This window comes from Blastocystis hominis (genome assembly GCF_000151665.1).
Source record: "Blastocystis hominis, Singapore isolate B (sub-type 7) whole genome shotgun sequence assembly, scaffold_5".
NCBI lineage: Eukaryota > Bigyra > Opalinata > Blastocystidae > Blastocystis > Blastocystis hominis.
Window position 1 is genome coordinate 719,851 of NW_013171860.1, and position 26,732 is coordinate 746,582.

At 53.9% G+C, this 26,732-nt stretch overlaps 13 protein-coding genes; 5 read left to right on the plus strand and 8 right to left on the minus strand.

Moving 5' to 3' along the window:
* Window positions 1-269: 269 nt before the first annotated feature.
* GSBLH_T00004097001 (uncharacterized protein) lies at window positions 270-2,141 on the minus strand (the record flags this gene model as incomplete). Its single annotated transcript, XM_013042946.1, has 6 exons — window positions 270-606; window positions 639-956; window positions 987-1,405; window positions 1,439-1,563; window positions 1,595-1,952; window positions 1,983-2,141. The coding sequence occupies 6 exons, from the start codon at window positions 2,139-2,141 to the stop codon at window positions 270-272; spliced, it is 1,716 nt and encodes a 571-aa protein (XP_012898400.1).
* A 192-nt stretch (window positions 2,142-2,333) lies between these two features.
* GSBLH_T00007174001 (uncharacterized protein) lies at window positions 2,334-3,364 on the minus strand (the record flags this gene model as incomplete). The annotated part of the gene is made up of 5 exons (XM_013042947.1): window positions 2,334-2,339; window positions 2,417-2,557; window positions 2,591-2,615; window positions 2,645-2,712; window positions 2,741-3,364. The coding sequence occupies 5 exons, from the start codon at window positions 3,362-3,364 to the stop codon at window positions 2,334-2,336; spliced, it is 864 nt and encodes a 287-aa protein (XP_012898401.1).
* A 372-nt stretch (window positions 3,365-3,736) lies between these two features.
* Window positions 3,737-4,524, minus strand: GSBLH_T00004098001 (uncharacterized protein; the record flags this gene model as incomplete). Its single annotated transcript, XM_013042948.1, has 5 exons — window positions 3,737-3,857; window positions 3,891-3,928; window positions 3,960-4,056; window positions 4,087-4,233; window positions 4,265-4,524. The coding sequence occupies 5 exons, from the start codon at window positions 4,522-4,524 to the stop codon at window positions 3,737-3,739; spliced, it is 663 nt and encodes a 220-aa protein (XP_012898402.1).
* Window positions 4,525-4,694: 170 nt separating this feature from the next.
* Window positions 4,695-5,287, minus strand: GSBLH_T00004099001 (uncharacterized protein; the record flags this gene model as incomplete). Its single annotated transcript, XM_013042949.1, has 2 exons — window positions 4,695-4,889; window positions 4,919-5,287. 2 exons carry the CDS (start codon window positions 5,285-5,287, stop codon window positions 4,695-4,697), a joined length of 564 nt encoding a protein of 187 aa, XP_012898403.1.
* Window positions 5,288-6,204: 917 nt separating this feature from the next.
* Window positions 6,205-6,499, minus strand: GSBLH_T00004100001 (uncharacterized protein; the record flags this gene model as incomplete). The annotated part of the gene is made up of 2 exons (XM_013042950.1): window positions 6,205-6,345; window positions 6,377-6,499. The coding sequence occupies 2 exons, from the start codon at window positions 6,497-6,499 to the stop codon at window positions 6,205-6,207; spliced, it is 264 nt and encodes an 87-aa protein (XP_012898404.1).
* A 739-nt stretch (window positions 6,500-7,238) lies between these two features.
* GSBLH_T00004101001 (uncharacterized protein) lies at window positions 7,239-8,255 on the plus strand (the record flags this gene model as incomplete). The annotated part of the gene is made up of 1 exon (XM_013042951.1): window positions 7,239-8,255. One exon carries the CDS (start codon window positions 7,239-7,241, stop codon window positions 8,253-8,255), a length of 1,017 nt encoding a protein of 338 aa, XP_012898405.1.
* An 80-nt stretch (window positions 8,256-8,335) lies between these two features.
* GSBLH_T00007175001 (uncharacterized protein) lies at window positions 8,336-8,680 on the plus strand (the record flags this gene model as incomplete). The annotated part of the gene is made up of 2 exons (XM_013042952.1): window positions 8,336-8,478; window positions 8,509-8,680. The coding sequence occupies 2 exons, from the start codon at window positions 8,336-8,338 to the stop codon at window positions 8,678-8,680; spliced, it is 315 nt and encodes a 104-aa protein (XP_012898406.1).
* A 661-nt stretch (window positions 8,681-9,341) lies between these two features.
* GSBLH_T00004102001 (uncharacterized protein) lies at window positions 9,342-16,230 on the plus strand (the record flags this gene model as incomplete). Its single annotated transcript, XM_013042953.1, has 9 exons — window positions 9,342-9,672; window positions 9,704-10,062; window positions 10,092-11,293; window positions 11,327-11,426; window positions 11,456-11,562; window positions 11,591-14,759; window positions 14,790-14,918; window positions 14,949-15,446; window positions 15,478-16,230. 9 exons carry the CDS (start codon window positions 9,342-9,344, stop codon window positions 16,228-16,230), a joined length of 6,648 nt encoding a protein of 2,215 aa, XP_012898407.1.
* Window positions 16,231-16,411: 181 nt separating this feature from the next.
* Window positions 16,412-16,936, minus strand: GSBLH_T00004103001 (uncharacterized protein; the record flags this gene model as incomplete). Its single annotated transcript, XM_013042954.1, has 3 exons — window positions 16,412-16,699; window positions 16,730-16,831; window positions 16,865-16,936. The coding sequence occupies 3 exons, from the start codon at window positions 16,934-16,936 to the stop codon at window positions 16,412-16,414; spliced, it is 462 nt and encodes a 153-aa protein (XP_012898408.1).
* A 576-nt stretch (window positions 16,937-17,512) lies between these two features.
* Window positions 17,513-18,244, plus strand: GSBLH_T00004104001 (uncharacterized protein; the record flags this gene model as incomplete). The annotated part of the gene is made up of 1 exon (XM_013042955.1): window positions 17,513-18,244. One exon carries the CDS (start codon window positions 17,513-17,515, stop codon window positions 18,242-18,244), a length of 732 nt encoding a protein of 243 aa, XP_012898409.1.
* Window positions 18,245-20,890: 2,646 nt separating this feature from the next.
* On the minus strand, window positions 20,891-22,093 carry GSBLH_T00004105001 (uncharacterized protein). XM_013042956.1 has 6 exons: window positions 22,054-22,093; window positions 21,952-22,023; window positions 21,865-21,921; window positions 21,601-21,831; window positions 21,461-21,562; window positions 20,891-21,427 (listed from the first exon to the last, which is right to left on the minus strand). The coding sequence occupies exons 1-6, from the start codon at window positions 22,081-22,083 to the stop codon at window positions 20,975-20,977; spliced, it is 945 nt and encodes a 314-aa protein (XP_012898410.1). The 5' UTR covers window positions 22,084-22,093; the 3' UTR covers window positions 20,891-20,974.
* Window positions 22,094-22,184: 91 nt separating this feature from the next.
* Window positions 22,185-22,691, plus strand: GSBLH_T00004106001 (uncharacterized protein; the record flags this gene model as incomplete). XM_013042957.1 has 4 exons in its annotated part: window positions 22,185-22,246; window positions 22,278-22,416; window positions 22,452-22,576; window positions 22,609-22,691. 4 exons carry the CDS (start codon window positions 22,185-22,187, stop codon window positions 22,628-22,630), a joined length of 348 nt encoding a protein of 115 aa, XP_012898411.1. The 3' UTR covers window positions 22,631-22,691.
* A 24-nt stretch (window positions 22,692-22,715) lies between these two features.
* Window positions 22,716-26,449, minus strand: GSBLH_T00004107001 (uncharacterized protein; the record flags this gene model as incomplete). The annotated part of the gene is made up of 2 exons (XM_013042958.1): window positions 22,716-25,082; window positions 25,115-26,449. The coding sequence occupies 2 exons, from the start codon at window positions 26,447-26,449 to the stop codon at window positions 22,716-22,718; spliced, it is 3,702 nt and encodes a 1,233-aa protein (XP_012898412.1).
* Window positions 26,450-26,732: the final 283 nt, after the last annotated feature.

Consider the following 26,732-nt stretch of genomic DNA (forward strand, 5'->3'; position numbering starts at 1 on the left):
TGAGAATTCGCGTCCCACCGCTGCAGAGTTGCTGAAGCATCCTTTTCTTGCTAGCAAGTTGTGTGTTTGTTTGAGCAAACGAAGGGCGAAGCGATACGATGATTGAAGCTATGGGTTGGTTCCATTCTGTATTATTATTATTATTATTATTATTATTATTATTATTATTATTATTATTATTATTATTATTATTATTATTATTATTATTTGTAAGATTCTTGGTAACAACATCATGTCTCTATCAGCATTCCACATCTATGAAACACGAATTACAATGAAGGATTGGGTGCCAATTTTCGCTTCCCACTCTTCCCGAAGTTACCAAACCACGCTGTATTATTACTACTTGTGCACCCACCTTCATGGGCCGCATGCTTGTTCAAACAAAGAGGCCAAACATTTACATGATCTACTAATTCGGGCTGGCTCCATTCATAATCCTTGGATCGCACAAACCCGTTTGCATCACGCAGCAAATCGGCCTCCTCGGGCCCTCGCGAGCCTCGCACGTACGGAATGGGCTTAATCTTCTTTTCCTCGAGCTCATGCAGCAGCGGCGTGAAAATCTTCCAGCTAATCTCCAGCTCATCGCCTCGCACAAAGTGACTAACACCCTAACGCCCTCTTGCCTCGCCTACCTGTGATCGCCGCGGATGATATCCAGAATGAGTCTTTCGTACGCTTCGGGCAGCGTGAAATCGTATTTCTTCTTGTACGTCATGTCCAGCTCGCCCGTCACCGGCATCGTCTCGATGCCTGGCGACTTCACGTTCATCTTCATGTAGATCGCCGTGTCGGGCTGCACGCGCAGCACGAACTCGTTCCGATTGCTGTGCTCGAACAGCGGACAGCTCATATCCTTGAACTGGATCCGGATCTCCGCCTTCGACTCGTCCAGCCCCTTTCCGCACTTCAAATAGAACGGAACGCCGTACCATCGCGGCGTGTTGATCGTCCTACGTCTCACCACGCCTCGCCGCGCCTACAGCACCGTCGCCGCGAAGGTGGCCGTGAGAGAGTCGCTGGGCACGGTGGGGTCGTCGAGGTAGCCGGGCTGCGTGGCGTTGGCGACGTATTGGCCCACGACCGTGCGGTCCAATCGCAGCGGAGAGATGGCCTTCAGCACGCGCACCTTCTCGTCGCGGATGTCCGTGCTGTGCAGAGAGAGAGGCTGCTCCATGCAGATCAGCGAGACGATCTGGAGAAGGTGGTTCTGCATCACGTCGCGGATGATGCCGTAATGATCGAAGTACCCGCCGCGGCCGTCCACGCCCAGCGTTTCTTTGAAGACGATTTGGACGTTGTCGATGTAGTTGCGGTTCCAGATCGCGCTGAAAATCATGTTCGAGAACCGAGTCACCATTAGGTTCTGCACCATTTCTTTACCCAGATAATGGTCGATTCGCTGTGGATTAGCATTGCATTCCATAAAACATACGTAAATCGACTCTTCCGCGAAGAGACTTTGAAGGAAGGTGTTTAATTCCCGGCTGCTGTCATAGTCGCGACCGAAGGGCTTTTCCACGACAATTCGATCGTAGCCCTCGTTTTCCATGCAGGTGTCTAGGAAATTAGGGGGACAACACACACAAACCGTGAATGCACTTGCTGACAGGATTGAACTGGGATGGAGGGATGGCGTAGTAGAAAAGACGATTCTTACTGCATACGAAACGTTCCTTGCCATTCTCCACATAGCGCAAGCATTGAGTGACTTCCATGTCGTTCAAACGGTCATTTAGTCTAGCAAAATCTTCAACCGAATCATACTGGCCACTCTGGTAGTGGCAAATGTGAAGGAAGCGCTCCACACAGTCGCAATTACGCTTCAAAGCACCTCGCAGCTTCTCTCGGAACGACTCATCGTCCATTTTCGTGCGCGCATATCCGACAATTGTCGTATAGCGAGGCAGGAGAGAATGTTTAAATAGAGAAAACAGAGCAGGAAACGTCTACGATGGATCGAAGCCCTCCAGCCCTACCTTAAGCATTGCCAGGTTTCCAGAAGCTCCGACAACAATTATAGATAAGGTTCCGTCATAATCAGGATTTCCCTTTCCCCAGACGCGTTCAATAGACGGCATGCCAGTAGTACTAGTACAAGAGTATTCACTCTCAAAAGAATTTGAAGACGAAGACATCTTTGATATTAGGATTTATAATGAAAACTCTTTTTTCTCCTGTGCCTGACAGCAGATGAAACAGGATTTTCGTTCTTGGATCCATATGATCGCTTCGAAATTGAGTAGAGTCCAAGGTTCTCGATTCCTATATGCTAATAGTTTGCCATTTCGGGAATAGATACTCTCCTTCTCTAGGCTCCACAAAAACGTTCATTTCTAACAAACAATCCACTAAGTCAACAAAAGAACGACTGACGAATTACTAGTATCACCACAAGAAAATGTAACACAACTAAGTATCCAGAAACGGCGCAGCGCACATTGGAAGACCGAACCATTTTCTGGGCCACTTTAAAACTAACCTCCTCCAGCGGATTGGTAGATAGCTCCGAAGAGTGGTATTTGCTCGTGCTTCCGAACCGATCGTACGTTCTCTACGCGTTATCCACAAACCCGATGCGCAATACTGAAGCTCCCTTCTCACTGCTTAATCTTCCCTTAATCCCTTCCCCAACCCCTACTGTGCCTTCAGCTGGTTGATCACATCATACAGCGAATCCAGCGATGCCTTATCCCGACTTCGCTCCGCCTACCTCGCATCATCCCCTCTTCTCTACCTCCAATTCATCCACTCGCCGCTTGTACCGATCTCTCTGATCCTTCAAAATCACCTCCACGTTGCTGCTGAACCCCGTGACGGCAGTCGCCCCATCCGACCCAATGACGCGCTGCTCCAACTCTGCGATCTGCGTCTCCATCCGCTTCATCGCCTCCTCGTCATCCCGGAGCTTTTCCTCGAGCGCGTGGCGGTCATTCTCACTCTGCATGTACTTGTTATAGATCTCATTGAAGGTGGAGCGAAGCGAACTGTTGCTCGTCTCCAAGTGCCGAATCTTGTCCAGCAACACCGCTTGCAAGTCCGGCACGGGCAGCTCCGCCGAGGCCGTGAATTCCACGGGGATTCCGACGCTCTGCAGAGAGAAAGGAGGCGACAACCCGACTTGCAGTGTGAGCAGAATGCTCTGGATTCGCTTCATTTCCGTTTCGCTGATTCGCGTGCGAAGTTCTTCGTTCAATTCGGCGAGCTCGCTGCGCAGCTGCGCGAGCTCCGCGGCGTGCTGCGTCCGGAGCGTCTCCTTCTCCGCTGCGGCGCGTGAAGCCGCGGCGTCCTTCTCGGCTTTGAGGGTTTGGATGGTTTTCCGAAGGTCGCTCACGAGATTGGAGACGTCGTCCGATCGCATCGTCGGCGTTGAAATCGAAATCGACGTCGAGGTCGACGTCGAGGTTGAGGTCTGGAGCTCCGAGCCTTCGATGGAATTCGATGGAAGCGCCTACGAAGCGACTCGATGCTGGTGGCCTGGCGTTCGAGTTCGGTGTTGAGAAGCGCGATCTGGCTTTCGTAGCCTTCTTCTTTCTGCTCGAAGGATTCTTCGGTTTGTTTGAGGCGCTCTTCGGCGATTCGGTTCGACTCCTTCTCTTTGAGAAGCTCTGCTTGCAGCGAGTCGATTTGGCCGCGCAGAAACGCGACTTGCTGCGTGATCGCCGAGCCGTCCACGTCGGGACCCACGCTGTTTGTCACGGAGTAGTACTCATTGATCTCTTTGTTCTGCGCGTCAAACGGTGCATTCAATCGAGACAAGCGTCGCGATTTGGAGCTGGAGGCGGACGTTTTCTTCGTGGGTGGAAGACAAGGAAGCGAGCGACTCGCCGAGCGATTTCAATTCGTCGTCTTTGCTAGAAGGGAACGAGCAAGGATAGCGGGCTTACTGCTTCAGCTCGTCTTCGAGGGAGTCGTTGAGCTCTTTCTGTGGGTGAATAACATGCGGAGAAACGTACCAGACGAGCGATTTCCTTGCGAAGCGAGCTGTTCTCGCTCTCGGTGGACGATTTCTGCTTGTTTGCAGACTGCAGCTGCATCACTTGTTGTCGCATTCTATAGTAAGGAAAAGTCCTTTACCGCTACTCGCTGTTTAAAGCATCCAGACGTTCTGATTCGGTGATAGCTTCCACGTACTGCGTGTAAATGGTTTTGGACTCTTGTAAGAGCTGGCTCGGGTCAACCAGCGATGAAAGATCGGAGTAATACACGGACATGAGGTTTTCAGCGAACCTGACAGTAAAGTGAACGAAAGTGCAAATACTGGGAGCGGATCGTTAAGTGATCGATTTCTTCCTGGTACGACTTCAACAAACCCTTCATGAACGTCATTCTCTCTCCTGCTGCCACAGAGCGCAACTCTTTCGTTTTTGTTGCTAACTCCTTTCTGGATTTCACACTCGATTCTTGAGATTTGGAGATCGTTTCGAGACTCTCCTTGATGCCCTTTACCTTTTCTGGAATATTGAACTGATTCCAAAAGAGAATCTGCGCATCCAGGGACTTTGAATAGGCGTTCTCCATAAGATTTTGTATGATTTTATGTCACAGCGCATTTTCAGCATGGCACCAGAATTTATAATTAGAAAGCTCTCCCTTTGTGTGTAGAAAAAACAGGATAAAGCTACTGTTGACTTTCCAACTCTTCTTTCAATATTTCCTTGGCCTCTGAATCAAGTTCGGGGATTCCAAGATCAAGAACCTCTCGGTTTATTCTTGTTTTCAGTAAATACTACGAATAAGATCATTGTGTGCAACGATACGCTAATCTCCTCAGAGAGGTCATAGAGAACCGGGTAATCAACCGACTGGATCCACAGTATGTACTTGTCAATGTACAGAGTATTCAAAATATATTTTCGTTCGGAGTACTTAAACACCTTCTTAATCTACAATCGACCTCTCTCCAAATCCGCACATCAAGTAAGCATTTTAATATTCGACGCTTCCCAAGTTTGATGATCAATGCACAATCCCGAATGCACAACCTCGCTAGATCATATCTTCTTAGGTAAGGATAAATGAGAACTCTCCTAATAAATGACACAAGAACAGTGTGCAAAGATGAAAGCTGGTTCAACCAGGACAAAGTGGGGGAGAGGATGGAGATCGTCCATGCTGATTCCGTGTTTGGATCATTCTGTGTCATTCGAACGTCATAGCAATAAGCACACAGAATATCCACTAACGAGAACAAAATGTGACCTCGACGATCTTTCGGAATCGAGAAGCTGATTGGTCGAATTGAGCCAATCAAATCGTTTTCTTCTTTCGTCAGTTCGCACATTTCCTCGTGGCTAAATCGGTGGGATCCCACGTGCTGCCGAATCTGCTCTGCGACTGCTCGTGCCTTCGCCGCTTCGGGGGAAGTAGAAGTAGAGGTGGAAACCGTGGAAACCGTGGAAACCGTGGAAGTCGAGGTGGAATTGGGGGGATCGATGGTCAGAATCATGGAGGGAATGTGGGGCGTTACATCGAGAAACTCCCGCTTGGTTTCCACGATTTGCTCCGCCGCACGACTTTCGCTCTCCAAAAATTCCCCCGATTTCTGACACGGCGTTTCATCGATCTCGGTAATCAGCGATTTCCCGCGGGAGGAAGGCGTTTCACTGATTAGCGGTTTCACCTGAATGGGCGTTTCATCTCCCGAGCGCGATTTGTGTTCCTCCTTTTTCTCGCGGTTTTCTGTCGCTTGCTGGGGCTCTCCGTTGGATCCCGACTTGTCGAAATCGTAGAAATCGTAGAAATCGTAGAAATCGGAGGGCGGTACGACGGGCGGGTTTCCCTCCTCCTTGACGCGTTTTCGAAGAATTCGATCGGCGAGGACCCAGGGCGGGAGGAACTGCGTGAACTCGGCGTAGAGATAATCCTCCTTTCCATAGACGTAGTCGCTGAGATAGTGGTCCTTGCTGAACTTGGTGGTCTCCATGGCTCGCATGAGTTCGTAAGGGTCGCTTTGAGAATCGTCGGGAACCGGGTTCTCGATGATTTCGCTGCAGTCTTCGAAGCTCTTGAAGACGTTCTCGAAGAGATCGTTAAAGCCGTATTTCCGGGGACGGGACGCGGCGTCTAAAGAGAATAGAGGGACCGCGGTTTCGACTTTCTTCGAGAGATAACAGATCGGTGTTTGTGGAGGGAGTTTCTAGAGGCGCAGAAACAGGGGCAGCAGGAGCATCGAGCTCTTGGATAAGAGGACTAATATGGTCAGAAATTGTCTGGTAAAAACCCTCTGGGAAGGGTAGGCATGGGAGCAGGCTTTTGGAGTAATGTCGAGATCAAATCTAAGTCAGGGAAGAAACGGCCCTTTTCCACCTTGGGAATATGGACGTACACAGTTCCGTTATCCTATTTCTTGCAAACTATTGCGAATCCATACTTTGTCTACATCGTACACTGCTTTCGCTCGTTCATCGTCGATACAAGGATAAGGAAAGTGCAGCTTTAGCAAGTAGGGATTGCAAAAGAACGAAAAATCACAATCATCCACCACAAACTCCATATCTCCAACACGTACCTACAAATCATATATATCTTCAAAAAACAAACATATGGAACATTAATCTCAACGATAATAAACTCGTCCGTCTAAAAACGCATAGAGCTCTTCAAAAACAAAATACCTGTGTGATACTGAATTTAGGAGTTAATGGCATCTGAAATTCAATTAAGGTTCAATCAACAGAAATGATTATATAGTGGATGGCTCAGAATCACAAGATATTTGAGCGCGTTAGTACACTATACTGTCGTAACAGAATAGGCTCCTGGATGGGCTCAGTCAAGGAAGTACCGAATCGATAATATCCTTGAGAACATTCAAGCTTATCGGATTGCAACCGACCAGCTTGACGGTAGCGATTACCATGCACTCTTGGAGGAATTTGGTTGGGACACAGCAAAGATTGCTAAAATGGTATGAATTCGATTTGTTGGATTGACAATAGACTGATGACGAAAAGATGGGATGTTTGGCTCGAGTGTTGAACAAGAAGCAAGATAAGCGTGGAAAGAAGGATACGGTGCATTCGAGTAGCTTTGTAGAATTGAGTAGAATATAGAATCACAGAAAAGAGACGATAGTGAGTCATCTTCCTCTTCGGAACAAGATGATAAACAGGTTGCAAAAGAGAGGAAAAAGCAGGAAAGACAAGAAAAACGAAGGAAACTTCGCGAGGAATTGCAAGAAGAAGGAAAAGCAATGCAGGCTTCTGCGGCATCCAATCCTCGTTTTCTCTTTGATGATCTGCTTATTCTGCTTAGTGGTTCTTGATTTTCCACTTCCCAACTCTGCTTCCAGCGCACCATTCCCTCTCCCCACGAATGTTTCTGTGTTCCACCGTCCTCTCGAAACTCCCAAAGAAACCTCCGTCCCATCGGCTGGGAGATCGCTTCAATCGATTCTCGCCCTCTCCTCTGACTCCGAAGAACCAGCCGAACGCGAAGAGAATTCGAAGGAACAAACGGCGAATTCCATCGAACAAATAGCGAATTCGAAGGAACAAACGGCGAATTCGAAGGAACAAACGGTGAATTCCATCGAACAAACGGTGAATTCCATTGAAACCTTCACCCCTCATCTATCGAATTCCATCGAACATTCGATCGATCCCCGCCTCCCTCCTCCCCCCACCCCTTCGGATTCGATCGAATCGGATCTCGAATCCGTCATTCAGTTCTCCAAAGACGCGCCCGCGGCTCCCATTCTGGGTCCGTTCTGCGTGATTTGCGGCAAATTCGGCCAGTACGTGTGCGACCGCACCGACCAGGACGTTTGTTCCCTGGAGTGCAAGCGGAAAGCCGAGGAAGCCGCGCTCTCCTCCCCGCCTTCCGACGATTCGCCCGCCCAGACGCCTTCCATTGCCGCTCCTTCCGTCGAGCCACGCAAAGAGACGGAAGTTCTGCGCGTGCTGCCCACCGCGCCGCAGTTCCTCCCCTCCAAGAATCGCTGGAAGGACGGGATTTCCCCGCTGGATTCGAGGAAATGCCCGATCTGCGGGAAAACGGGCCATTTGGCGCAGGACTGCCATTTCGCTTCCGGAAAGCGCGTGGAGTTCGTTGGGTTCGGTCGAAACGAGGAGAAGGGGGAAGAAGCAGGTTATGGCATTGAGTGTGAATCATTGCCAGAATGGCAGCGACGTGAAGTGGGCGGAAAGGAGATCATGAAACATAGTTGTCGAAGCTGTTTCGGAAATGCCGAAAAGCGTTCGATGACCCTACGCAGAGTTGTTCTGTATGTAGAAAACGAGGAAATCTAGTGTACTGCGTGGCATGCAATGCCTGCTACTGCGACCAATACCACTTATTAGATCATTTGAAGCTTTATCCTTCACACAAGATGCTGGCATCTTTTAAATTGAAGAAGCTGATCAAGTGCAGTAATCCTAATTGCGCGGAGTGCGATATATACAAATTATTCATGTGCCATTTGTGTAGCAGCAAGCTGTACGAAAAATACTACAATATGAAAACGGCGCTATGGTAAAAGAGGCTGACATCTTTGAGATGTAGGCGAAGAGATGCGATTCTGCAATTTCCGAGTTTAATATGCTGCGAAGAACACTTTACATGGCATTTGATGAATTGTGGAGGAATGGAGAACATGACTCCCCTTGTTGACAAGAGTTGCATTGAAAACGGGTACTATGCAAGAGATGGAATTGTAAATGATATGTTGTTTTAATCTTACTTATTAACATTGCTCGTTGTTTTCTGAAGAAAGTAGTCTCGATTTTTGGAATTTTCATATCATTTATTATCTTCTCATCCGCAATGCAAGACCAGTTAGGGTTCTTCTATTCACAAGCAGGACAATCTGCAAACGTTGTGGATGATCTAATTTCTCCCAATGAGAAAGTGAGGAACAAGGCAGCTAGTTTGTACAGGGAATGGATTGAACGAAGGTACCAGAACGCAGATGCAAAAGAGTATGATAATATCAGCGTGGGGTTGTTCATACTCCTATCTCGTTTAAACCGAACTACGGATGAGAATGCACATCTTGGATATCTAGCTCTCATAAACGAGCTTGTTGATCTGGGATATCAAGAAGAAGAGCGGAATGTTCGAATGTCTACGTTTTTAGAATCCGATATTAACAGTATCCGCTCTGACAAACTTTTGGAGCCTTTGTCGTCGGTAAGAATCTATTTTGGATGTTAATGGAGTAGACCTTGGGACATCTCCTCCATGTGGGTAGTTCCTACCTCTCTGAGTTTACTGACTCTATCCTAAATGATTCTTTCAACATTCTCAGGACTTCCAAAGATAATCGCAAACGCATTTTAGCTCTACTAATTCTAAAGGAGGTGGCTGCGAACTCCCCGATCCATTTCTATCAGCACATGGAATCTTTCAAGCAGCTCATCCTCGCCAACCTCAACGACAAAGACATTCACATTCGCGAAGCGGCGGGCAAAGCGCTCTCTGCTTGTTTGCTTCTCATGCAGCAGCGCGAAAACCAAAAGCGAAACGACTTCTACCACAAATTCTTAGAGCCCGTGCTGAGTCTTCCGAACGACAATCGAAGCGAGTCCATTCACGGATTTCTCATCGCCATCGATTCGTTTCTGAAGAATTCGATGGAATTCAGCAGCATGTACATCGACCCCATCTACCCGATGATCCGCTCCTACTTCAATTCGAAGGAAGTGTACATCAAAAAGGCCGTCATCCGTGCGACCCAGCAGCGTTGAATGAAAACTAGACTTGATTCCGGTGATTTTCCGAGTGATGAAGCTCTACGCGATCTCGTTTTTGACCGACGAATATCGCGACGAAGCGTTCAAATATCTGATGGCCTGCACAGCGCGCGACACATACCGAGGCGACGCATTGAAAGCCGTCGGCGAGTTGGCGATGGTTCTCCCCGAAGACGCGTATCTTCGAATCAACGAGATTGTGGACGTGATCAAGGAGAATCTCGTGTCCAAACGGTCGAATTCGATCGAAGTTCTGATCGCTAGGCGCGGCGACAACGTGAAAGACGCGCTCGACTGCTTCACGCACATGTCCTGCGCGCTCAAAGAGCAATTCACCGACAAGATTTCGCTCCTCTGCAAGGACGTTTCCCCTTTTCTCCTTTTTGACGGTAGCTCTTCGCCGCGGGGATCAGTCGGACGCTGATCGAAGCGCTCCGTGAGGTGTCGTCGCACACGGAAAACAGTCTCAACCTCGTGCAGAAGCACTTGCTGGAAGAGCTGGGCCGCGTGCTGGGCGGATCGTCGCACACCGAGCACTCCTTGCCCAGCTTCAACTTTCAGTCGCAGCAGAAGCGCATGCTGAGCGCGCCAGAATCGCGGTTATCGTCCTCCACGCCGCCGTCGAACGTGCTGCTGGCGCTGGGCGCTCTGGAAATCTTCGACTTCTGCGATATGAACTTGTTCTCGTTCGTGACGGCGCACGTGATGCCGCACGTGGACAGTCCGAGCGAGGAAATCCGCTGCGCGGCAGTGCGCGTGGCGTGCAAGCTTCTCCTGCCGAAACACCCGCGCATCGTGAACCACAACCAGTTCCAGCAGGCGTACAACCAAGTGCAGAAGCTGATCTCGGTGGGCCTGTCGGACCGCGAGGTCTCGGTGCGATCGTGCTTGCTGAACGCGCTGGACAAGCGGTTCGACCCGTATCTGATCCAATCGGAGAACGTTTCCTTTTTGCTGATGGCGCTGCATGACGAGAAGTACGAAATTCAGCGAGCCGTGCTGAAGATTATCAGCCGACTCTCGCCTGCGATTCCTGGCGTGGTGACGAACGCGGTGCGACAGTTGATTCTGGATCTGCTGCGAGCGTTGGAATACTCGCAGGAAACATCCACGATTATCGAGTCGGTGAAGCTCCTCGGATTGTCGATTCATTCCACCTCGAGTTTGATTGAGGCGTATGTGAATCCTGTGTTCGAGCTGTTGGTGAATCATCTGAAGACGATTCAGCATGGTGAGTGTTTGGAGTGGAAATTGAGGATAGATAATATTAAGATTGCGTTTTTGGAGACGCTTTCGCTGTTGGCAGAAGTCGGTTCTCCCGAGTTAGCGAAGCATAACGATGTGTTGATGCCGATTATCATCGAGGCCTTGAAGCAGAGCAACGAGCTCCGCGAAGCGGGTCTTGTGCTATTAGAGAAGTATTCGTTCTGCACGGGATATGTGATCGAACCGTATCTCCAGTACTCCTCTCTGCTCGACCTTCTGCTGAACCAGTACAATCGGTCTGGAAACGCGTCCTACACGCTCAATGAAAGCGTGATGCGCTGTCTGGGAGGCCTCGGCGCGATCGATCCGTTTATCTACAAGAAGAACAGGTAGAGATTGAGGGATGAGCGAATGAACGGCAGCAAGCAAACGTCCAAATCCGATCTGCAAGTTGTGTCGTACGACGATCTGCAAGAAGACCAGCGTCCCTTGCTGTGTCCCTGCGAAGAGCGTGATTTGATTGTCCGATTGAGGGACGGGTGCGAATGTAGATTACGCTGGAGGCGATTATGAGCGCGTTCCAAGACGCGACGTATTCGGAATATCGATTCACTGCGTTCGATGCGTTGACGACCGTGATCACAAAGCCGAACTCCTCGTCGCTCTGCTTCTCCCCTTCGATGTAGATCCTACCAGTACCTCTCTCTGGTGGTCCCTCCGTTCATTCGCATGATGCAGAGCAAGCAGTGCGACTCCGCGAGCTTCCGCCGCACGGTGTACTTCCTCAACGACCTCGTGAAGACCGTGAAGGAGCACATTCGCTCCTACCTTCCGGACATTCTCCGCTCCATGGAGCCGTTCTGGGACACCAACCAGTTCGAGATCCTCATCTTCATCCGCGTCTGCAGCAGCTGCTTCCACAGCGAGTTCAAGCTCTACCTGGTGTACGTGATGCCCCGCATGCTGTCCATTCTGTCGGAGAGCGCGCCGGAGAAGCGCCGCGCGGCCACGGAGATCGTGCACTGCCTCCACTGCATCGTTCCCTCGCTGGACAACTACCTCAACGTGGTGTTCCCCGGACTGATGCGGTTCATCGAGAACAACGAGCACGTCGAGGCCTCCGAGCGCGAAGGCGTGAAATGCCTGAAGCGGATCGTGAACGAGCTGGACGTGTCGCTGTACACCTCGCAGATCATCATGCCGCTGCTGCGCGTGCTGTCGAAGGATTACTGCTGCGTGACCGACGATATCATGGACGTGATCTGCTCGGTAATGTGCCAGAAGCAGCAGGAGGCGTATATCTATCTCTCCGCGATCAACAAGGTGGTTTCGGAGAAGAATATCAACTATCCGGACTTCCAGAAGATCTCGAACATTCTGTATCGTGGCGGTGTGTTGGCTCCCCGCGATTATAGCTTCGACCAAAAGGACGATTCGGTGGTCCATCCGGAGGAGCAAGTGGCTCCTCGCCATCACAACGGCGACATGACGGCGCTGCAGACGCTGTGGCGGCAGGCGGTGAATCTAACGACGAAGGACGAGTGGATCGAGTGGAGTCGTCGCTTCACCATCACGCTGATCAAAGAATCGCCCGATTTCTCGATCCGATCGTGCCATGCGCTGGCGCAGACCAGCCAGATCTTCGCGAACGAGCTCTTCAACGCCGCGTTTAACTCGCTGTGGAACGAGCTGCCCGCTGCGTATCGCGCGGATTTGGCGAGCTGCTTCAAGCAGGCGTTCAATTCGAAGCAGCCCGTGCCCCCGGAAATCACGATGAAGATTCTGTCGCTGGCGGAGTTCATGGAGCACGACGAGGAGATCGTGCTGCAGATGAGCAAGGACATCGTGCTGCCGCTGGACATCGGGATTCTGGGCGATCTGGCGATGAACAACAACGCCTACGCGAAAGCTCTCCACTACAAGGAAATGGAGTACGAAACGACGCCGGATTCCTGCATCGAGACGCTCATCCAGATCAACAACCAGCTCCACTACCCCGACGCGGCCGTGGGCGTGCTGCGCTACTCCCAGAAGTACTACGAGGACATCACGGTGATGGACGAGCTGTACGAGAAGCTGGGTCGCTGGGAAGAAGCCTTGGAGGCGTACGAAAGCAAGCAGGTGAACCGTCCGCTGGAAACGGAGCTGACGATGGGCCGAATTCGCTGTCTGAACGCGCTGGGCGAAAGCGAGATGGTTCTCCGCGTGATCCAGCGCGCCGAGGACAAGCTGGGCGACTGCGGCCAGGCCGAAACGGCCGCGGTGTACGGCGCGAAGGCTGCGTTCGATCTGGGCGATTGGGAGCTGCTGCGCATGTTCATAACGAACGCGAGCGCGCACTCGACGGAGATCTCGTACTACCAAGTGGCGCTGTACATCCACGACCGCGAATACGAGAAGGCGGAGAAGCTGATTTCCGAGACGCGCAACGCGATCAGTCGGATCCTGGCTCCGATCATCAGCGAGGGCTATGACCGAATTTATAGCCACGTGACGCAGCTGGAGGAGCTGAAGGAGCTGGAGGAGATCTGCTCGCTGCGAAAGAATTACGCGCCGGAGAGCCCGGACTATTTCCCGGCTGCCCGGCACCTCGTCACGATCTTCAACAAGCGACTGGACGGCGTGCAGCGCGACGTTTCGGTGTGGCACGGGCTGCTCTCGCTGCGGAAACTGTTCGTCGAGCAGAAAAACCCGCGCAGTCCGGAGCCGAAGCGATCGTACGAGCTGGAGCCGCTCAACGAGGACGATCGGAGCAGCTACGACGCGCTGTGCTCGTACCACCATTGGCTGAAGTTCATCTCCTTGGCGCGAAAGAGCAACCGGCCGGCTCTGGCGCTCCGCACGCTGGAGTCGCTGGGAATCGACATCAAGTCGTGCCCTCGGCTGGGCGCCAACCCGAACGATGAGAACGACGCGTACGCGGAGGTCCGCTACGCGTACCACAAGTTCCTCTATGATCAGGGCCTGACGAAAGAAGCCATTCGACGCCTGCGGAAGCTGGTGGACGAGGACTCGCCGAAGGGGTCGAAGCTGCTGTATCAGAGCGTGGATCAGGAGGAGCAGATGACGGTCCGCGTGCGAATGCGACTGCGGCTGGCGCAGTGGATTCTGGACGAGAATCATCGCAATCTGAGCCATGAAGTGGTGAGCGATATCGCGACGATCATCGACGAGTGCTCGCAGTTCAACCAGGACCACAAGGCGTACCACGAGATCGCCATGCTCCACATGACGTGCGCGGAATACTACAACCGACTCAACACGGAGGAGGCGCACAACGAAGTCACCGATCATCTCAAGGGCGCGATCGGGAGTTTCTTCGATGCGATCTCGCTGTCGAAGGACAAGAACTCGTCGCTGGTCCTGCAGGACATTCTCCGCCTGATCACGCTGTGGTTCACCTACGGCAACCGCGAGAAAGTCATCAATGCGATCAACTGCGGCTTCAATATCATCTCCATCGACACGTGGCTGTACGTGATTCCGCAGCTCGTCGCGCGAATCCACATCAAAGAGAGCGGCGCCAAGCGTCTTCTCATCAATCTCCTCGTGCAGCTGACCAAGGCGCATCCGCAAGCGCTCGTCTACCCGCTGACGCGGAGCACGCGGTCCGAAACCAAGTCGCGGCAGCGCGCCGCGCTGGAAGTGCTGAGCCATCTGCGTCGCGATAACTCGGTTTTGGTGAACGAAGCCGATCTGGTGAGCAGCGAATTGATCCGCGTGGCCGTGCTGTGGACGGAGAAATGGAGACGTGGCATCGAGGAAGCGTCCACGCAGTATTACGAGTTCCGCAACGTGCACAAGATGCTTCTGATTTTCGACGACCTGTACCGAACCATCGGCGTGCCGTCCGAAGTCGGATCGGATCGTGGGCCTGACGAATAGACGCGCATCGAGGACTACTTCCACCGCATGTACGAGCGGCAGATTCAGAGCACGCGCGAATATCTGCTCCGCTACATCGAGACGAAGAACGTGACGGACATCGAAAGCGCCTGGAAGGACCTCAACGAAGTTCGGTCGACTTTCCCCACTAACGCGTAGATCTACAAGCAAATGACCCGCTCAATCAAGCTCGTCACGGAGCTCGAGCTCGACTCCGTCAGTCCCAAGCTCCTCAACATCAAGAACCTCATGATCGCCGTGCCCGGCACGTATTCTCCCGACAAGAAATCGGAGATCGTCCGGATCAAGCAGTTCTGCCGCATCCTCTCGGTGTTGCCCAGCAAGCAGCGGCCGCGCAAGATCACAATCTTCGGGAATGACGGGCAGAAGTACGAGTTTTTGCTCAAGGGGAACGAGGATCTCCGGCAGGACGAGCTGGTGATGCAGCTGTTCACGATGGTGAATCGGCTGCTTGCCGCGAATCCGGAGACGTGCCAGCAGGAACTGTTCGTGCGGACGTACAGCGTGACGCCGTTCAGTGACAGCTGCGGCATGGTGAGTTGGGTGGATCGCCACGACACGCTGCACGCGCTTATTAAGATGTACAGGCAATGCAAGCGCGCAGATCTGGGCGCGGAGCGCAATCTGATCGCGAAGGTAGGCCCTGATAGGAAAGAGTGACGCGCAGTACGCGCCGATGTACGAAGAAATGATGCCGGTTCGACGCGTGGACGTGTTCAACACGCTTATGAACGAGACCATCGGCGACGATCTGAAGTCGGTTCTCTGGCTGCGCAGCAAGAGCAGCGAGAAGTGGCTGCTGCGCCGGACGAACTACACGCGCTCGCTGGCGGTGATGAGCATGGTGGGGTACATTCTGGGCCTGGGCGATCGCCACCCGTCGAACATCATGATCAATCGCGCCACGGGGTCCATCTGCCACATCGACTTCGGCGACTGCTTCGAGGTCACCATGGTGCGCGAGAAGTTCCCCGAGCGCGTGCCGTTCCGACTGACGCGCATGCTGGTGAAGGCGATGGAGGTGGGCGGCGTGGAGGGCACGTTCCGCAGCACGTGCGAGAACGTAATGAGCGTGATTCGGCAGAACGAGGACTCGCTCATGGCCATTCTCGAGGCGTTCGTGCACGATCCGCTCATGAACTGGAAGCTGACGGAGAAGACGCCGGAGAACACCGCGTCGGAGCAGGACGGCAGCGAGATGATCAAGCTGGAGGCGAACACGAAGGCGACGACGGTGATTTCGCGCGTCCGCGACAAGCTCACCGGCAACGACTTCTACCAGGACGAGAAGATCTCCGTGCAGGAGCAGGTGCGGAGGCTCATTACGCAGGCGACGTCGCGCTATAACTTGTGCCAGAGCTATCTGGGATGGTGGGAGAACGTGATGATGGGGATGATGTGTAGGTGCCCATTCTATTGAGTGTTTTTGCGATGTGTTTGTTGGAAACAGAGCAATGGATGCTAGAAAAGAACTCCGAACGCGTGCGCGGATCGCGTCGAAAGCGACCTAGAACGGCACTCGTGATGGTCTTGGATCCGATCTTTTGTACGCCTCGCATACACATACACATATGTCGATATGAATAAAAACCCATCAAACCCTACTCGGCCTCCACAACTACGCCCACTCCTTCGCAATCGACCGCCTTCATGATGTTGTCGGCGATCTCTCGAGTGATTCGTTCCTGCAGCTGCAGGCGTCGGCAGGAAATCTCCGCGATGCGAGCCAGCTTGCTTAAACCCAGTACTTTTCCCTTGGGGATGTAGCCGATGTGAACCTTTCCGTAGAAGGGAAGTAAATGATGCTCGCACATGGAAAAGATGGGAATGTCTTTCACGATCACCATATCATCAAACGCATCTTCAAAGACTGCGTTGTTGATCACATCCTACTATAAACAGCAGCCCGCTCTTCCTACTTCCAGTGTTTGTGTGTAGCCCTGACAGCAAAACAACATGGCTTGGGCGGCACGCATCGGCGTTTTCGCCAAACCTTCTCTGTCGGGGTCCTCTCCAACGCACTATACGTAAACTGATTATTCCTTTCGACCGACCTGCAAAATCGTCCGATATGCGTCTGCCATGATTCTCAGCTTCTCTTCGTTTTCAGTATAGTCGACTCCCATCACAGGAGTGAGAGTTTCTGTGAGGGAACCAAAGACATCCGTTGCTTACCGATTTCATTACGCTCATCGTCAGAACATTCGGTTACAAACTCAGAGGAAGAATTTTTAACGCTCATATTTCACGACAACTCGTAGTTTCACAAAAGGAGAAGGGAAACTGTGGTCCAATTATATATAATTGGGACACTTTCTAAACTTGCTGATTCTGTTGCTGTATTCTTGCAAAATGACTTGCGAAAAAGCAAGGGTTGGAGGAGAAGGGTGGGAATGTGAAAAACAAATTGGGCACACTGTTGCACTCGCCGATTATTTTGTGAATGTGAAACCAATGTGTGGAAAGGGGTATCTTTTAGCCTGACTTCGGTAGGAGAAGCGTTGTTGCATCGAATCCAAAGAAAACAGACAATAAGGCGAGCAATAGGTTAAACGGGTTCTTAAATCGACGATTGAAATCGCCATGACGAGCTATTTTGCTCATTGCCTCGTGTATTTGTAAGTTTATCAAAATTGATTTTACGTTTACCACTTCCTAATGTCTTTCAACAAGCCCACGTACATTTCTATAAACTGATTTTTATGTTTAGTGATGCTGATGTTCGCAAGATGCTGGTTGCCCGTGCCCACTACGGAACGAAGAACCTGAACTTCATGATGAAGGATTACGTGTTCCGTCGCACCAAGGAGGGAGTTCACATCATCAATCTCGCCAAGACTTGGGAGAAATTGGTGTTGGCGGCTCGCATGATCGTTGCCATCGAGCATCCCGAAGATGTGATCGTGATCGGTGCTCGCGAGAATTCTCAGCGCGCTGTGCTGAAGTTCTGCAAGTACACGGGTTGCCAGACCATTTCGGGCCGCTACACCCCCGGAACCTTCACCAACCAGATCACCAAGCAATTCCGTGAGCCCCGCTTGCTGATCGTGACGGATCCTCGTTTCGACAAGCAGGCCATCCACGAAGCCGCCTGCGTGAACATTCCCACGATCGCCTTCTGCGATACCGATTCGCCTCTGGAGTACGTGGACTGCGCGATTCCCTGCAACACGAAGAACAACTACTCGATCGGTTTGATGATGTGGTTCCTCGCCCGCGAGGTGCTTCGCTTCCGCGGCAGCGTGAGCCGCGATGAGGAATGGGATGTTTGTGTCGATTTGTTCTTCACGCGCGACCCCAAGGAGATCGAGGAGTCCCAGAAGGCAGCAGCGGCTGAACAGGCGGCTGCACAGGCGATGCAGACGGAGGAAGCGCCGATGGGGTCGATGACGGAAGAGAACTGGGAGCAGCCCGCGACGGAGACGCAGTGGTAAACGGGGAGCACGCTGGGGATTTGTATATTATGTTGAGTACACCTATTCTTTTGATTTGCTGCGTGTTTGTTGCAAAAATTATCTGATGGGTCGATGTCTGAAGATCGCCATTCATGAGGTGGAAGAGCACTCGGAGGAGATATCGGTGGAGGAAGATCAACCGCTCCAATCGCTGCAAAAGTACTTACGCGTATGGCTGGATGAGATTCGCTGTTTGTGTAGGATGAGTGCGACATCCAGGATGGTGGTTATTATGTATACGACAATGAGAAGGATATAACTCATGATGAGGAAAGTTTGCTGTTTGCCATTGAGAATGACATCACCGTGGATATCATAGTCCCCGAAACCGTTGTGTATATAGATTTAACTTGTAACAAGTGCGTGATCACGCTCCGCGTTCCGGGCTATTTGGCTCTTCGAAATATATGCAGTGTACGTGTTACAATTGATTGATCGACGCAGGCGATCTCTCAGGCAGTCAACATTTCGAGCGATGAGATTGTTTGTGCGGTCGGTCCATTTTCTGCGCTCGACGAATCAAAATCCGTTTTTTACTACAACATCGGTTCTCTCTACCCTCCCCTCGACGCCATGGAAGATTTCGTCGATGTACGCCTTCCCCGCAGCTTCTCAGCTCCCAGGACGACGACATCGTGAACACTCGCCAGTACCCCTGCCGCTACTCCTTTCCGTGCGCGCGCACCTTCGACGACTGCCTCATCATCTCCGCTCAGCACTCTCTTCACCTCTACCAGCCCGTTCCGCTTCCCCGCGATTACATCACCGGCCAAGTCGCCGAGATGCGCGACGCGCCGCTCTCCAAGGACTGGAAGCGCCGCGTTCGGATGCTTCCTACGCCGGGTCTCTTCGCCTTCCGCCAAAATGACAAAAATCTGCCCGAAATCGCCGCCGTCCACATCAAAAAAATTGGGACCCCACGCCCCGCCGAAGGAGACCTCCATTTCTCCGTTCAGGACACCGAGAAACCCGCGGGGATGGGGCGAGGAGACGGCGAGCGGCGCAACCCGCGGTTTTTGTCGTCGCTGCTGGGGGTTGCCGCGGGGAAACGGCGCGGGAACGATTTGGCGGTAGAATTTGGCGGGGAGCTGCGAGGGCAGGTTTTGTCGCCGATTCTGCCGTCGGAGATTTTACCGCGGTTATCGACGGAGGTTGCGATGAGCGAGGGCCGTAATAAAAAAAATGGGCCAATCAAATGAAGGCGAAGCGTTCATGCGCAATGGGCTCGAGGACCTCGCCGAGCGCATTCGGTTTGGCGCGGAATCCACGCCGAAGGCGTCGAAGCTCGCGTCGGACGAGTGGAAAATGGAGCTGCCGGATGAAGCGATCGATGATGCGATGGAGGGTTCCTCCCGCCTGCGTGGCTCATTCGATAGAGTGTTCCCTGGACGGTTCCATCGAAGGTTCGATCGAAGATTCGATCGAAGATTCGGTGCACTGGACCGCCCGCTCCAGCAACTCCGACATTTTGGTCCCAACCCCGCGGAAATCGCGCAACCTCCCCTCCCCCACCTCCCGCGAACTCTGGATAACCGCGGGACCTCTCGACGGAACGGGCGTTTCCACGGTTTCCACGGTGGAATCGTCGAATCTGAGCGATCTGCGCTCGTCGCGGATTCGCTATTCGATTCGCTCCGTTGATCGCCTTTCCCGCGGGGATTCCGCGCGCCGATCGCCGGTCGAGGAGTCCCCGCGGGGAGAGCGTCTGGACGTGGGTCGGATAATCGCGGAAGGGCTGGCGACGCTGTCGGATTTGGCGGGAAACGCGTCGACGAGCGAAGAAGCGAAGCGAATGGCGACGACGTACTGGTTACTGGCCAATAAATACGGAGGTACCGTGGAAACGGGGAACTCGAGGGTAGAGAGTTTCACGCGGTTGTTGCGGGAGCACGTGTTCGTGCGGAATCTGGCAAAAACCGCGGCCAAACTGATCGATACCGCGGTTTTTGAGGTGTGCGTGAAGGTGCTGATCGACGTGGTGGAGAAGGGTAGGCGCGGCGAGGCGTGCGGAATGGCGCGTAGACTCGCTGCTGAGCCAGGCGATCGTAGAGAACCTCCGCATCGACATGATCATTAACAATCTCAAGATGACCAGCACGGCGTCGGTGGATCGCATGGTTCTGTTCCTGCAGTTTTTGCTGGTGCTCGTGAAGGATAGTGCGCGCGGTGGCGAGAGATGATCATTAGATGCCGTCGCGAGCGATTTCTACGCGGCTCGCGGTCTGGACGCTTTGATTCAAATCAACGATTCGTCTGGAAGTGGGAACGTGCGGAAGCACACCTTCGAGCTCATCATGGAGTTGGTGTCGCAGGATAATGCGCTGGTGGCGTTCTCTGCGTACCACGCGGGCTATCAGATCTTCCAGAAGGATACGGACGCGTTGCTGCAACTGCTGCAGAGCATGAACAACCGTCTCAGCGATCGGCGTGGGTTTTGGCTGTGGGTCGAATGAGGCGCAGGCGACGAGCTGGGGAACGCGGAGACGATTCTGAACGACATTCTGAGCGTGCGGATGCTGCATCCGAACCACAAGGAAATCCAGGCGCAGTGCGAAACCTTTTTGGACATGAGCGAAAGCGGCTGTCAGTGTACAATACTCTCCACTGTTTGCAACAAACACGAGCTTTCGAGCGAGCACAGAATTGTAGAGAATAGTTTTGTGAAAAGCGAACTCCGTCGGGCAGCCACCGGCCGATCTCCCCTCTCCCTTAATGCATCATACCGGGTTGCATCATGCCCGGTTGCATCATGCCAGGTTGCATTTGCATCATGCCGGGCTGGGGCATCTGCATCATGCCGGGTTGCATAATGCCGGGTTGCATCATGCCTGGTTGCATCTGCATCATACCGGGCTGCATTTGCATCATTCCAGGTTGCATTTGCATCATACCGGGCTGCATTTGCATCATGCCTGGCTGCATCATGCCTGGTTGCTGCATCATTCCCGGCTGCATTGCACCCATCTGCTGCTGCTGCTGCTGTTGTTGCTGCTGGAGGATGCCTCCCTGCTGCGCCACGGCGAACGAGGACATCATCGCGTTCACGCGCGCGCGATCCGGATTGCTCTTCGCCAGCAGACGCTCCGCCGCCGAGCCGTGCCGCTCTCCGCGCGTTCCCTTCTTGTAGGCGTATTGGACCACGATGGGACGGCCGTGGAAGTACTAGCCGTCAGACATGCACATCACGATGCGCACCTGCCCGTTCATGCTCTCGATAACGAAGTCCGAACTCTCGAAGGATGTGTAGTTTACGAAGGCGTGGCCCTTGCTGATGTTCGTCTCCGGATCACGAGCAATCTAAACATTAAGCGATTTCGAAGAAAAAGAAGAGGCACGATCGGCTCGCAGGCAAGCTGGCCAAACTGCGAAAACGTCGTTTTGATCATGTCCTCCGTCACATCCGGAGCCAAGTTGCTGATGAAAAGATCGGCACCCACATCCAGCGTCGGGCGATCCTTATTTGACTTGTTCACTCTGATTTTTCTCCCGTAAAGAGTGATATTATCACAAACGTGGGAAGCATATTCCGCATCAATCTCGCTTTGATATTCGATAAAGGCGAATTCCTAAAGAGAATCATTTTATGAACCCATTCCGACCATGTGTTTATTTAAAACTTTATCCTTTGGCATAGAAACGGAAACAACGGGTCCAAACTAGAATGCACAGCACCAATCAATTCCTACTTGAAGAAACAACTCCCAAAGCAGCTCCTCGTCCACTCGTTCGTCCAAACCTCCCACGTACAAAGTAGCTTCCTAGACATAAACGCAATCGCTAGTTCGCACTTCGTTACGATGTTCTACACCGGCCGACATTTGATTTGATTCTTTCTTTTCGCTTGAATATGAAAAATGGCGATAACCGCGGGAATTGCAACTTTTGACCCAGGTTTCAGGAAATCAAAGGAAAACCCAAAATGTCTGCCAGGGTGTTTTCTAGAATCCCTCGACAGTTTGCGCGGGGTGTGCGTTTCCAGCGGTACATTTCGTGGGGTAAAGTGACCGCATAGCATGGCGATGCCGCAGGTGAACCCGAAAATGTGGAGCACGAACGGAATGAACTTCCGCTTTGCGAACGAGCTTAATAGCCAATACATGAAGTCCTCTCGAACCTTGCGTCAGTTGGCAACGCGAATGCGCGTGATGGAAGTACGTGCTCCTGTTCATGAGCATACAATTTGCAGATGCAACGTCTTCAAATCGGCGCTCTCTACATGTTTTCGTACGTCTCGAAGGAGTTTTTGGAGATTCTGAAGCACTACGAGGATTTGCTGGAAGAGATCGACGTCGACGAGGAAGAGGAGAGAACGTAGCGCACTTTTATGTTTCGTCCCTCTGTAGCACCTTGAAGGGTCGCCAGTAAGCCTCCTCTCGTTCCCTAAGCCACTTCTACCCGCCTGTTTGCTAAATTTCCTCTCCCCTTGCCACTCTTTGTTCCAACAAACACATCACGATCTCGCATCCACACACACCAGCCCCACGGTCTCCAACCCCACCGTGGCCAGCTCGCACACCTCGCAGAGCGTCTTGGCCGCGTCCACGCGATACACAGCTCCGCAGTAGGGGCAGCGCACGCGCTCCTCCCCCTTGTTCAGCGGCTCCAGCGCCTTCGCTTCCACCGCGAACGAACCGCGGGGATCGTACCCCGACTCCACCGCGTTGCGGCCCTCCCGCTCGCTGCGCTGCAGCACCTTCCGCGCCTTCTGCTCGAGAGCGGCGTTCCGCGGGGATTTGGCCTCGGGACTGGCGAGAATGCGCGCGGCGAAGCCGGCGGCGTCGATGAAGTTCTCGGCCTTGTACGCGGCCACCATCGCGTTGTTCAGCGCCAGCAGCAGGTGCCCGCTCTGCAGCGCGCAGTGCGTCATCAGCGCCGCGCGCAGCAGCGACGCCGCGCTCCCCGCGGGACTCGCCTTCCGCGCCAGCTCCAGCCGCACGGCCAGAATGTACTCGCGCGCCAGCTCGAGCGCGCGGCGCAGCTCCGCCTCCTCCTCGCGATTCGCCGCCACCACGCACGGCAGAATCTGCAGCAGCGACCGGAACGCCGCCAGCGTGTCCTCGAAGCGTCCGCCCTGGAAGCACTTCAGCCCCATCTTCGCCAGCTGCGCCACGTGCACCGCGCCGAACACCGCCAGTGGCCGCGGGGGCGCCGAGCTCCGCAGCAGCGGCGTCTCCAGCGCCGGCATGCCCGCGAACCCCGCGGTGACGGCCTGCACGCTGAGGAACGCGCCGCGCAGCACCGCGGCGAGCCGATCCAGCTTCGCGGCGCCGATCTGCCGGTTCAGCAGGCGGCAGGCCGCGTCCACGTCGCCCGCCGCCGCCTGGTCGTAGGCCAGCGGCGAGCTCTGCGCCCACGCCGACGCCACCGACACGCCCGGCGCGGGCGCCGCCTGCTCGGCCAGCTCGGGGCCCGCGGGCAGCGCGGCGTCGTCGTCGTCGGAGAAGGCGAGGTCGTCGCCCCAGCCCGACCCGGCCGCGTCCAGGGCGTCGTCGCCATCGCCGCCAGCGTCGTCGGAAAAGCCCAGGTCGTCGCCCCAGCCAGCGCCAGCGCCGGAGCCCTCGTCGGCGATGGACTGGAACTCGGCGTCGAGGTCGGCGTCGAGGGCGTCGAGCTTGCCGGTCGTTGCGTGCGCGGTGCCCTCTTGTTCTTGTTGTTGTTCTTCCTGCATGACGCGGTCGAAGGTGGTGCGCGCCATGTCGAGGACGGGCAGGCTATCCAGCGCGTTGGGGACCGGCGAGGGCGGGGAGAGAAGGCTCTCCGGAGCCACGGGCGAGACCTGCGGGACGGGCAGGGACTGCTCGTCGAGCTGGGCGCGCAGCTCGGCGGCGGCGTCGTCGAGTCCGTAGGTGACAGCGGTGATGTAGGCGAGGGAGAGCTGGCCGACGTCGCGGAGAATCTTGACGCGCGCAGCGACGTCGCCGAGGTAGACGGCGTTGGAGAAGAAGCTGGACGCGTCGCCGCGCACCTCGGCCACGCGGAGCATCTTGCGGAGCTTCTCTTGGTTGCCGGTGAGGATGTAGAAGAAGCTCAGCTTGTCGAAGGCCTTGGTCTGCACGTAGCACTGCTCCACGATCTGCCAGTCTCCTTGCCGCAGCGCCTCGTCCGCGAGGAGCGTCCAGATCGCCGGCTCGTTCAGCTCGCGCGCGCACTCCTCGGCGACCTCCAGCTTGCCGCAGCGGAGCGCGAGATTGAACTTGGCGCGCGGCTCGGTGACGAAGTAGAGCGCGATGTCCTCGAAGCCGTTGCGCTGGAGATAGCCGATGATGGCCTGCGAGTCCACCTTGTTGCTCCGAATGATGCGGATCGCGTCGTGGTAGCGGTGGTTCTCCAGGGACAGCTTGAACAAGTACTCCGTCGCGTCGATCTCGATCTTCTGCAGCGCGCTCTCCCGGTTGAACACGTGCAGCACCGACCCGCGCAGGCAGATCAGATACACCGGCTCCTCCAGGCTTCGCACCACGCCCGACTCGCCCGACGGGAGCAGGTATTTGATCTGCGAGAGCGTGGAGTACAGCACCGCGCCGCGCTCGTCCCAGACGCAGTCCTTCACGCGGCGCTTCTCGGTCACCGCGCCCAGCTGCTTCAGGTCCTTGGTGAGGATCCGCACGCTCGTCGCGGACATCACCGCCAGCATGGAGTTGTCCGCGCTCCACGCCACACGCTTCACGCCCGGCAAGGACGCCGCGCCCAGCATCTGGAACGACGCCGTGTCGAACAGGACCAGCTGGTGGTCGTTGTACAGCAGCACGCGCCCCGAAACGCCGCCGGGGAAAATCTGCTCGCAGCCCGCGAAGGGAAGCGGCACGCGCTTGGTCACCTAGCCATGAATCCTCTACCTCCAATCCGCACGATATTCTCGCTGTTGCGAATGCACAGCGTGTCCTTGCCTTCCAGCGTCGCGAACTTGTTCCGGCCCAGGAAGCAGACGCTCTTCGCAGCGCCCGACGCCACGTCCGGCGTGATCTTCTCCGAATCCAGTCTTCCCGAGTAGCAGAGCAGCTCGTACGAACCGCCGTCCTCCGCGTTGTGCATCAGCAGCATCAGGTCGCTGCTGCTGTACATGTTGAACTGCAGACGCCGCGTGGCCGCGTTGTTGGCCGCGGGACCGCGCGTGATCGGCATCAGCACGATGTCACGGCCCGAACCCTCCAGCTCGCGGATTCGGTAGTACCGATCCTTCACGTAGAAGCAGTAGTTCTTGTGCACCACGAAGGGAGGACGCTCGCGGCGCAGTTTGAAGACCACGGCGCCCGAGTCGTGGCCGGCAGCCAAGAGATTTTGCGTTTTGTGAGCGATGATGATCCAGAAGCGATCGTGAGCACGCACGAAGGACTGGATGCCGATCCGCTTTGTGCTGTCCCAGACGCGGATGCTGTGGTCCTCTCCGTCGCTCAGAATCAAGTCCTCGCGAGGGTGGAACATCACACAGCTCACATTGTTCGTGTGGCCGCGAAGCGTGTCCACTTCCCAGGCCTTCGTCTCGTTTGTACGCCAGATCTTAATCATTCGGTCGTCGGAACCCGAAACGATCAGAGGAAGCTCGGGATGGAACGAGGCCCAGTTCACACCGCGCTCGTGACCCTCCAGCACGTATTTTACAGTTCCCACGAGGTCTGTAGAGAGTCTGCCAAGCATCGTGCTCGGACCTCCCGTCTTGCCCGGAATCTTCTTCCCCTTCTGTTTCAGTCCAGATATATCCCAGACACGAATTGTCTGGTCAAGAGAAGCACTCACCACAAGGTCCTCCTTCGGATGGAACTGCGCACACATCACATAGTGATTATGGCCCGTCAGCACCGCGATACACTCACGGCTCTGCCAGTTCCAGATTCGGATGTTTTGGTCGTCCGAGCAACTCACAATCCACGGGTTTTCGTGATGGAACTGAACAGTACGAATATAATCCAGATGGCCCATGAGCGTGAACAGAGATCTTTTGTTGTTGTAATTCCACACACGTATCTTGTAGTCATCGCCTCCTGACACAAAAAGTGGCTGGGATGGGTGGAAGTCCACGCTTCTCACCGGTCCGTCATGCTCACTAAACGTTTCCAGCAGTGTACCCACACGATAATCCCAGAGTTGAATACAGCCGTCATGCAAAGAGCAAAGAATCCACGGACGTGTCGGATGGAACGCGATACCCTTTACACGGCTGCTTTTTGTTTCAAATTTCGCTAGCATTCGCTCAATTGAGAGATGGAGAGGAATATAGTAGTTTATAATAATCATAGAATCTGGAGAACCACTGTTTATCCCAGTTTACAGCCAAGAAATCAGGCGTTGCAGCAGCAAATTAAGCCGTAGAGACATGCGAGAGATACACCAGGCGAAAAAGTGGAGAAATAATGGAACCATCTGCTCAAAATGGTTTGGATCTTCCCAATAGGTTCTATATCTGTTTTCCAAGGCTACAAGTTCAATAAAACGTTTATGTAGAAAATGGATAAAACCGCGGGATTAGGCA